Genomic DNA, 10,302 nt, shown 5'->3' on the forward strand with positions numbered 1-10,302 from the left:
ACTGAAGGCGAAGGACAAAAACTGTTGGGAGACAAATCTTCCCTTTAGTTGTCAATACATTTTTTCTATATTTTTTCTTACTTAAAGTACTTAAAATTAGAAGCGAGTGTTGGAACTTGACTGCGTACTTATTGGATATAAAATCAATAGCAGAACTTCTAATTACGGGTGTTGAAAGCGATTGGGTGACTTAACTAACAACAGCAGATGAAACCCAACAAAATACTCGTTTTAAATTCCCCAAGGGCACTTCGTTTTCAAACAGTGACCTGAATCTATCGCATGAGAGGAAGCCAGAGTTAAAGAGATACTCATCATTGGCACAGACCAGTTAGTCGTTTGAAATAGGGAGAACATAGTAGTTCACTAAGCCTGGTGTCAAGGAAACTTGGTGAGTCGTTCTACGTTTGTTTTAAACAATGTCAGTTTCTGTATATGGAATATATTTCTGTTTACTTATTCTCCAAGTATGACAGACTTCATTGTGTTCTTCGGCCGCTCCACTAGATTTTCAAAGGTATGTTGCCAGTTTCCAAGCCTTCAACTGCGCGAAATAAAAGAAGTTAGATAGATTTGCAGTAAATATGCCCTAGAATCAAACGTATGTCCAACGGCCAAGGGTGAGGTTATTCCTTTAGTTAACCGCGTATTCTCTTAAAAAAAAGGGGGGGAGGGGGTTTGTGATACAGTGCATCCAATTTTTGCTAAAAGTACACGATCTCTTCAGTTGTATAACTGACACTTAGGTTGTGCAAATTTCTAGGCAAGTAGTGTCAAATTATAAAACACGTGTTTTATTCAAGAACAAATATGACAACGAAGACAGAGTAAGAAAAGAAGAGTTCTTAGTTGCTTCCCTAACTCAACGAGATGGAAAATGAAATAAAAACGGCCGTTTCTGTAAGAAGTAATTTGTACGCTTGTTACTACACGTCTTGTCAAAACATTCGGAATACAGTAGATAGGGATGAAAGATTTACCTTTATTAGTACCAATATTCTTCAGATGGCCTTTCTATGATCAATTTCTCACTACAACTTTCATATTAAGTTTTAGAGGACATCTCAGTCAACTGTTGATTCATCCGGTGAAATCCTGAATTTTCCTTTTCTCCAAAGATTTATAGTTTTCTTGAATAACGCTAGTCCCTTTACGAAGGGAGTGCCGTCAGTGTACCTCGCGTGGTGCACAGTAGGAATTACTATAGGGTGTTATCATCGTCCCTCTGGCCCTTAGATGCACCCCCTTTTTTAGCCTTTTGCCTTACCTCCATTCGTGCTGTCTTACTTTCTATTACTTTTTAGTGCAACTGTGGGGTTTTCTCCCTTGTCCACTTTAAAATCCTTGTATTTCATTTCCTTTATTTTCTGAACCTCTTTTATCTTGCTGCCCAACCACTCCAACTCCCTCTTTTCACTGTCTTGAGAGCTGAATGGCCGAGAGTTCCCCAGTGTTTGGCTTGACAGCCTAAATTTCAAACAAAAAGAATAACGCTAGGCTTCAGTGTTACTATTATTTACTTTAAACAAAAACTTTTAGTTTATGGAAATAATTTAAGTATAAACGAGGAGGCATTTTCGTATAACTGCAAAAACCAATAAAATTTAATTACTCTGTTGAAAATTAAGGTAAGAATATTTACTTTAGCCTCTCCTGATTTTCCTCTTCTCTCTAATATTCCCTGGAGAGTATTCCCACTACATTATTTTCCTGTCAAGTTGCAATTTCTTCTTTAACAGAGAGAAAAATCAAACTGCTTCTCCAAAAGTTCAAGGTAAAGGAAACAACCCTGATACCTATCCAACGGGTCTTTGCTCTTCTTCAGAGTTGAAGTTTCGTGGTCTCTTATCGATTCTTAATTTGGCCTGTCTGGCAGGTGCCTTTTCATCTGCCGGTAAATAGTTTTCATGAATAGCTTGGTTCTGGCGGTTTCTGAAGGTATGCATTTTTTATTTCTTCCTATTGTGCGGGAACGAGGAAGGAATACTGTCGGCCAGATTTTCTATTAACAGTTCTATGCGCAACAGCGGTATATAAGACCATAAAAAGATATGTTTAGTAGTTTTCTTTCTGTATCCAATGCAGTACTGAAGTTTACTGTGATCTGATTCTTCTTATTTTACGCCCCAAACTCACTCATCTCTCTCTCTCTCTCTCTCTCTCTCTCTCTCTCTCTCTCTCTCTGTTTCTCTCTCTCTAACCATTTTACTTAACAGTAAAATGCTGTTAGGATGTTAGAGTTATATTGATATTCTAATTCTTTGCAGTAGCACTTTGTTTTTAGTTATATAGTACAGTTGCTCGTATACAAAAATTCTCGGTCTAAAATATGACAAGTTTATCAGGTTGCATGTTTAGGTAATTATTTTTTGTTTTACTGTCTGAAGACAGCAGAGACTGATACAGCAAACACATTTTATATGCTGTACTAAGGTTTCTTGTTCCACATCATGTTTCAGAATGACATAACAATACTGCCATTATGAGTATGCAACTTTTGATTAGGGGCTTTAATTATTCTCTTTATTACTGTCTGAAATGTTCCCAAAATATGAAGTTAGAAATCTTGAGAGAATCGATATGCCTATAATATGGCGGAAAATATTAGTGTCACTGCCTCAACTTAATTACAGAACTACAGCTCAGATATAAATTACAAGGGAAGATGATAGCTTTTGTAAAAATGTTAAAAATAAATAATCATATAGGTATTTCATGCATAATATCACACAGATATATAGTAATAAGGTAAAATCTTTATTAGACTACTAAAGCTCTATTCCATTAAATCATTTGTATTCTTCAGGCTGGCTGGTAAAACACAAAGGATGGGAACATTTGGCATCACCAATTTTGAAGATCCTTTAATAACAGGAATTGTTATGACAGTCATGTCGGTGGCACTCTTAGCCTATGTGTGTCTTTGCTGCCATGTTTGCGGCCTCCATTTCCACATAGGGCAACTGCTCAGAAGTATTACCGCTAATCAAGCCAGAGATCAGGGGTAAGTCTTCAGTGCTTTTGCAGAGGTCAAGAGAAAATTGTTCTATTTGCGGATACACTTATTTCTAGAAAATCTTTAAAATTTACTGTAGCGAGCTAATGTATCTACTCTTGCACTTCGATTATGGTGGTGATGACATCTTGGTCAAATGCAGAAGGTTCGATGCAGCTCCTGTTTTCGACAGATATTTGACTCCACCACCGAGATACTCTGATATAACAAATTCCCTCCCATCATACAGTTGCGCCCTGCGAAGGATGGTATTGGCAATCGTAAATTTTCTGTTTGACTCGAAGCAAAATTTGATAATATTCCTTGTTGTCACAAATGAAAACTTACAATTGCATTGAATACTTTTCATAAGTACCCCATTACATGTTTTCAGCTGCAGTTAGTAAATGGCCCTGTGCACTTGAGGTTTGTTGTGCACGTTGACAAAAATGAAGGCAGTGGCTCTGTCCTTGTCGGGAACAAACCTACAACCGAACGCGAAAGCCAAGTTTCCTCAATCGCCCATAACAGCCTTTCCAGTGAACCTGAAACATACAGGCTTAAGCCTGTTCTTGGCCGAAGCTCCACGCCTGAGATTAGCAGATGTCCAAAAGTGACCAGCTCTCCAGTTGATGTTCACTCTCAAGAAACTCTCCCCTCAAGAGAAGGTCTGGTACAAACTGCCATCAAGATCACTGTGGAGTCTCCTCCTCTTGATAATGCACGTTCAATTGGAGACGTGGTACCTCCTGTTCTTGTGTACGAAAATGCGATTCTTCCATCTCCAGATTTGGCTGTTATTGCCTACAACCAACCAAACAGCGCATCACTATCACCGCCACAAAATGGATCACTTGTTTGGCAAAACTTGGGGGTGAATAATCGCGGGGGGGCCAATCTTAATGGAGATGGGTGTCACAGAACCGATGACGATGTTAATGTTAAAGACCACAACCTGCGGAGTGAAACAACAAGTGTTTCTGCTTCCCCTTCCTTCCTTGAAAATGGGTAAGTAACCATTAAGGTAATCACAAATTTAAAAAAAAAAAAATTGTTTAATTTGTTCTCATGATTTTTTCCATTTACACATACTCATTTGCATGATTTTGTTAAAATCTAAAATTACCAAATTGCTGGCGTGTACCTAACTTCTGATTTAACTACTGAGTAATACATACATATATATGTGTATATATGTGTGATGTGTGTATACATATACATATATATATATATACATACATATAATATATATATACATATAAAATATATTATATATATATATATATAATATATATATATATATATATATATATATATATATATATATATATATATATATATATATTATATATATATATATATATATATATATATATATATATATATATATATATATATATGCATATATATGCTACAGTTGCTTTTGTAACAGTGAGTTTGTATCTGACATTGCCACAGTTTTAAACTGGCCCTCTAGAAACTTGGCGGTAAAGTGACTTGCGATTTTTGTATATCATATATACCTAAATTCAGTACTAATATATTGAACTCTTAATTGCTTAAAGAATGACTTGGTTAAAAACAGCTTTATTATGACAGCATCTACTCAGGAACGCTTTATATTTTTTCATTATATATATTTTTCGTAGTTTACCTGGCAACTCTATCAAACTGTTAATGAGAGGGATCCGTGGCATGGAACAGGTGGTGTTCGCCAAGGAGTCGTCTCCTAACTGTTTTGTAGCGCACTGGCCTATTCCCTCCAAGGAACACATTGATACAGACAGTTTCGAGGTTAGTGCCCTACTGTTGTTCTAGGTTCAGTATATTTTAAGAGTTTATTTTTTCCCCAACTTCAGATTTGCACAACAAGCTAACAAAATTCAACAAGAACAGTCATCAACAAAATCTTTCATGGGTCATGTTTTGACAAAAAAATCATGTCACTCTGATATACTACGCTATTACCAATTTTGTGCGGACAACGACTTTTAGGTGCAAAACGCACATGACTGCTAATGCATTGTCTTCGTCAAGCATTACCACTCGTGGAGTGTACATATTATTTAAAGACTTCTGGCACCTCGTCCACTTCAATCTAGCAACACTGTCCCTCTGCTTCTTTCACACTTCACTGTTGTATTATCGCAAAAGAGGTCTTACAACTTAGCTCTGTGCCTTTCTTGTATTTCTCCAAATATCTTATTTCTGAAAAATGTTGAAAAGGTCAAGACATTGGTACTTATCAACGTCCAAAATACTACTAGGACAACTTTTCTTCAGGCAGTAATGGGAATGAGAGACTTGGTACCCTGTAATACCACATCAAGCACCTTAATGTGTTGTTGATGCACTGGAATACTAGATTCCCCCTGACGATGGTCATTTCGGAATTACCATTTCCTAGGCGAAAGGAAACCAGAACTTTAAGTAATTATGCGCAATAGGTAAAGACAAAGGAAAATTGTAGGCATCCAAACACAACAACAATATATTACAATATACGTTAGAATTGCCATCATCTCGGTTGATACACACTGCCTTGCAACCAATATTATTCTGGCAGCATTAGGCCAAATAATTTTTTAAAAGTTGCAAAACAGCAAGCTCGTGTCAATTTTACTGTCAATTAAAACTAAGTACCCCATTCTCTCCTTTAGCCAAGCTTTTCTGCAAACGGATAGTTTATCCCCATTTCTTAGAGAAAAAACAATAACTGATGGAAAATGAGTTAGCAAAGGTACCAACCACGGATACAATTTTTTACAGGTATCGGTGGAAGGGTATCCCGTGGATAAAATCTTTGTGGAATTCCTCAGCGAAGGTGGACAGAGCATCTGCACAGCACAGTTACTTCCATCGCACAACAGCAGCTCTACTAACAATCAGATGAGATATCATTATCGCGTGCCAATTTCGCCTCGACAGACGCTTCCCAATCTTCTGAGGGGCTCATCGACTCCATCTTCAGAGACGTCGTCCGCACCAGCTGCTGCTATGCCATCTTTGACACTCTCGTCCGTGACTCCATCGTCACTACCACCGTCGGCATCGTCCGGGACACCAACTACTTCGACTCGGTCGTCGTCATTGTCGCAAGATACTGCGACTCCGTCGTCTTTGACGTCTTCTCTGGCGCCGATGTCGTCGTCTTCTGCGACAGATTCCTCAGAATCGTCTCTCGTGTCATCGGCTTTGACACCGTCGTCTGAAACACAAGTGTCTTCGACACGAACGACTTCAACACCACTGTCCGGGGAAACATAGCATCACACTTGATTAAAAAATATAATAAAAATAGTGTGCAAAATGTTTACAACACTGAATAGGATTAACTTTAGGTAGTATTTTGAACTGTATCATTTTATTAATATGAATATTAGGATAATGTAAGATATCCATCGAATGTTTAATAGATATGTTATTATGGTAGACCACGTACATGCAAAACTGATACGGTTATGTTTAATGTAAGAAAAGGTACCGAATCAGTAATTCAAATCTCCCTTTCGTGTTTTGTATATGTAAATGTGTCATAAGAATCTGGAAAATGCAAAATTATTTTGATTGATGCTTTGGTTCTTTATCCTTCGTCTTTTATTCTGCCACTCACGTTTTGAATAATTTCTGTGCTTTTTTTTTATGATAACCATCAGCATTCCCACGATCAATGGTTTTATGAGGTCGAGAACTTTTTTTTAACCCTTCCCCCCTCCATTTACTTGAAACTTTATATAATATGCTTTATTGTCACTAGTTAACGAATGGAGAGAGAATATCCATGCATACGAAAATTTAGCTACTTAATTATTCATGAATAATCAAAGCTTGAAAGTGCAGATCGCCCACAATCTTTCAAATTTCCTATAAATAAATTTATTTCCAAAAAAATATTAATAGTACAAAATGCAGTTTACAATCTTACCAGTTCAAACTGCATAATATTAGGGTATTAGGTATTAATCACGGTGGAGAATTTGTTATGAAAACCTGGACACCATTCTACATTGGAGTCTTCAAACTAGACTTGAGAAACTTTCAAAACAACAGCCACTAAGGGGCCTTTAGTTTTAAGTATGACCAGCGTTGTGTGCATAACCGCTAGTTGAAGATTTCATACAGGCTGCTCAAGAAGCAAGAACAAAGCCAACTTGAGATAAAAAAATGAAATATTTGTGATTAATTAGAAAAGTTAAATTAAGTCTAGATATCATAAAAGGTAATAACAGCTATTATCATAGATCAGTACCGTGGAGGATTTAGCGAGGCAAGTACGTGGATGTGTAGAAAGCCCATTCGTAGGTATAGTGAAACGTCTGGGCAGTTTAGCATTTAAGACAACTGCAATCCCTATCTGTGCCGGTCGCCCAGTGTATGTGTTCACTGTGATAGCCCTTTGACAGTTGAGCACATTCTGGTTCACTGAGCCAGGTATGCTAATGAGAGGCGGATGTACCATTTAGATGGTAAAACCATGACACAAATTTTAGGAAGCAACACTGAAGTTGGTCCTGTTTTGAGTTTTTAAAGGCTTGTGGTTTTTATAAAAATATCTTAATTTTATATAGATATATATTATTTTTATCTTATTTATGGTAGTTTTTAATTCCATTAAAAGTTAAATCTCTTCGATCACCGTTTTAAACACCGATCTTTAGAATATCTATTTTAAACTCATTATTCATATCATTTCAATTTTCATTTGTTCTCACCATAGCGCTGAATGACCCTGTGGGTCACAGTGCTTGGCTTTATGCCTAAATCACATATTCCATTCCCAATGGCTGACCGTACAGAATTCGCACTTGGCACTCACACAAGCACTAACGATCAAACACTAACCCCGAGCTACCTCTTACAACTCTTATCACACACATGAGATCACATAAACATGTTACATCTGAACAATATTAGGGAAGGTTTTCCTTCGTTTTAACACAATATTTCAATATTTTACCAAAAAGTTACATCGGAAACTGACCAACCGTCAATGTTAATACGTCACGCTACCATGGGTCAGCAGTGCTTTTGACCATGTTTATATGGCGGCATCCAAACACGGTTAAACAAACCTCGATACTACCATTTAGTTCCCATTTTACTTTTTTTTTTTTTATTTCTACAGAATCTTCGCTTGTATTATGAAGGACTGCCTTTGCTTAACAGGATTTCACAAAGAAACTTCTTAATAACTATACATTTCTGGCATTAACATTATATTTCATTACACAAGCAATGTTCTCATTGAGATCTGAGGTCAAATTCCTCCGCCGATGGGGCAGATTCTTTCTATATTTTCTCCAGAAATTAGTAGTTGCCTAGATTCATGTTAAGTGACTCTCTCTTCGCTCTTCTGCTAAGCGTTGGAATTTAACACTTCTGTTCTAACTTGGTAACGGTTTACACTTCAAGATGCAAGTCTAGCTCTTCCTTCGTAGCTGAGCCCCATACAGCTGTGAGAGTGTGTGTCTGTGTTTGTGTATTTCGTCAGGTTAGCTATTTGTAGGGATTTGGTTCTCTCCCACTGACATTAGCATTAAAGAATACTGAAATAATTGCTCTGAACAGTGTACAAATTTTTCTCTTATTTTTATTTAGCACCCACACTTCACTTCCCAAAATGGAGGTAGCTCTTAAATGCCTCCTTCTCCCACCTGAAGTTTCCCCACACATTCATTCTATTCCAAAACTTTTAGTCAGATCACATTTCTTTCTTGCGTCACATATCCTTTCGGTTTCTTATTCTTCGATTCTTTCATCGCTTATTACATTCATTCACGTCGTCCTGGCTTTAATTAACTCTTAGTAACCTTTCTTTTCCTACTTACTCGGATTACAAACTTTTCGATACATTTTCACCACTCTACAGCTCATCTTCTCTATTGCCAAAACAGTCTATCTACAAACATGAACAAGCATCTGTCCTGTTCCGATTTCGTTCATCACATCAGCCAATAAGATATTAAACAACAAAGGAGACATTAATAATAAAAAAAAACACAGCCTCGCGACCTACTATCGCAGTAAACCAGTTATAACTGTCTCGTGTACACAGTTATTAATTGAGAGCAATTATATTTTTTCATATAGCTTGCTCTTATCATGTCGATGGTTTAATTCAATATTAATAATTTTAGTAGTCTATACTTAAAGCGGTAGTGTTAGTTGCCAGTGAACTTTTACTATCAATCGGAGATTTAGTATTAATTTTACTTGACTGAGACCTTTGTACTGAACAACTTGCTTTATAATTGAAGAAAAATATTACACAATGCATAATTAAAATCAAAATCATGCACATTAAAAATAAATGAGATGATAGGGAACAACTTACAGTCGGTATCGATATACACTATAAATTTTGGAAATATATATAGAATTACTGTACCATACAATTATTTTCATAATGTATGAAAATACTGCAATTATGAATTCACTCAGCTCATTTTTAAGTCAGGTTTCCTAGACGTTTTCCTTCCCCTATCACCCATACCATTACAATGAAATTAACAATACCATCACAGGAAAATTACTACAAGTGCGCCAATATTTCGGTCTTAACAAAATCCTGTTTTAGACCTAAATAGAAAATACACTTTTCGTTCAGCAAAGCTGCATACCGTTAGCAATGTTTCTCTTTGATTCATCAGTTATCAAAACACCACAGCACATTTGGTAGCTCTTATGTGTTAAGTCAGATCAAGAGACCTGTCTCTGTTCCCTGTCTTTGTCTCTGTCTCTCTCTCTCTGTCTCCCTCTCTACACAGACGTGTATATATATATATATATATATATATATATATATATATATATATATATATATATATATATATATATATATATATATATATATATATATATAACTATATATATATATATATATATAAGTATGCATGTATTATGTATAGATGCATGCATGTATGTACATATATACATACTATATATGAGTATATATATATATATATATATATATATATATATATATATATATATATATATATAAATATATATATATATATATGTATTATGTATGTATGCATGTACATATATACTAAATATATATATATATAATCCTGAAGCTACAAATGTCGTTTAATATCAGAATTCCACGCTATGGAGTATCTCTGATGGAAATTTATCACCGAAGGAATTTATATAAGTGATAAATGAACGGGTACACTGGGACGCGGGCCCTGACATGGATCCATTCAGCGACTCCAGTGGACGCTACCCACCGCGGTGGTAGCGTCCACTGAGTCGCTGAAAATGTCAAGGGTCGCGTCCCTACCCGTTCATTATCACTTATA

The 10,302-nt window shown here is 36.1% G+C and overlaps 1 protein-coding gene across 2 annotated transcripts; it reads left to right on the top strand.

The window, feature by feature from the left end:
• The first annotated feature begins 244 nt into the window (after nucleotides 1-244).
• Nucleotides 245-6,566, top strand: LOC136844411 (uncharacterized). Of its 2 annotated transcripts, none has more exons than XM_067113571.1 (6): nucleotides 245-391; nucleotides 2,807-3,004; nucleotides 3,159-3,264; nucleotides 3,390-4,003; nucleotides 4,645-4,789; nucleotides 5,765-6,566. In XM_067113571.1, exons 2-6 carry the CDS (start codon nucleotides 2,829-2,831, stop codon nucleotides 6,260-6,262), a joined length of 1,539 nt encoding a protein of 512 aa, XP_066969672.1. In that variant the 5' UTR covers nucleotides 245-391; nucleotides 2,807-2,828; the 3' UTR covers nucleotides 6,263-6,566. The 2 variants fall into 2 exon arrangements, with proteins under 2 accessions (XP_066969672.1, XP_066969673.1); XM_067113572.1 differs by having other exon boundaries at nucleotides 387-517.
• Nucleotides 6,567-10,302: the final 3,736 nt, after the last annotated feature.

Source organism: Macrobrachium rosenbergii, chromosome 12 (genome assembly GCF_040412425.1).
Source record: "Macrobrachium rosenbergii isolate ZJJX-2024 chromosome 12, ASM4041242v1, whole genome shotgun sequence".
In the NCBI taxonomy this organism is placed as follows: domain Eukaryota; kingdom Metazoa; phylum Arthropoda; class Malacostraca; order Decapoda; family Palaemonidae; genus Macrobrachium; species Macrobrachium rosenbergii.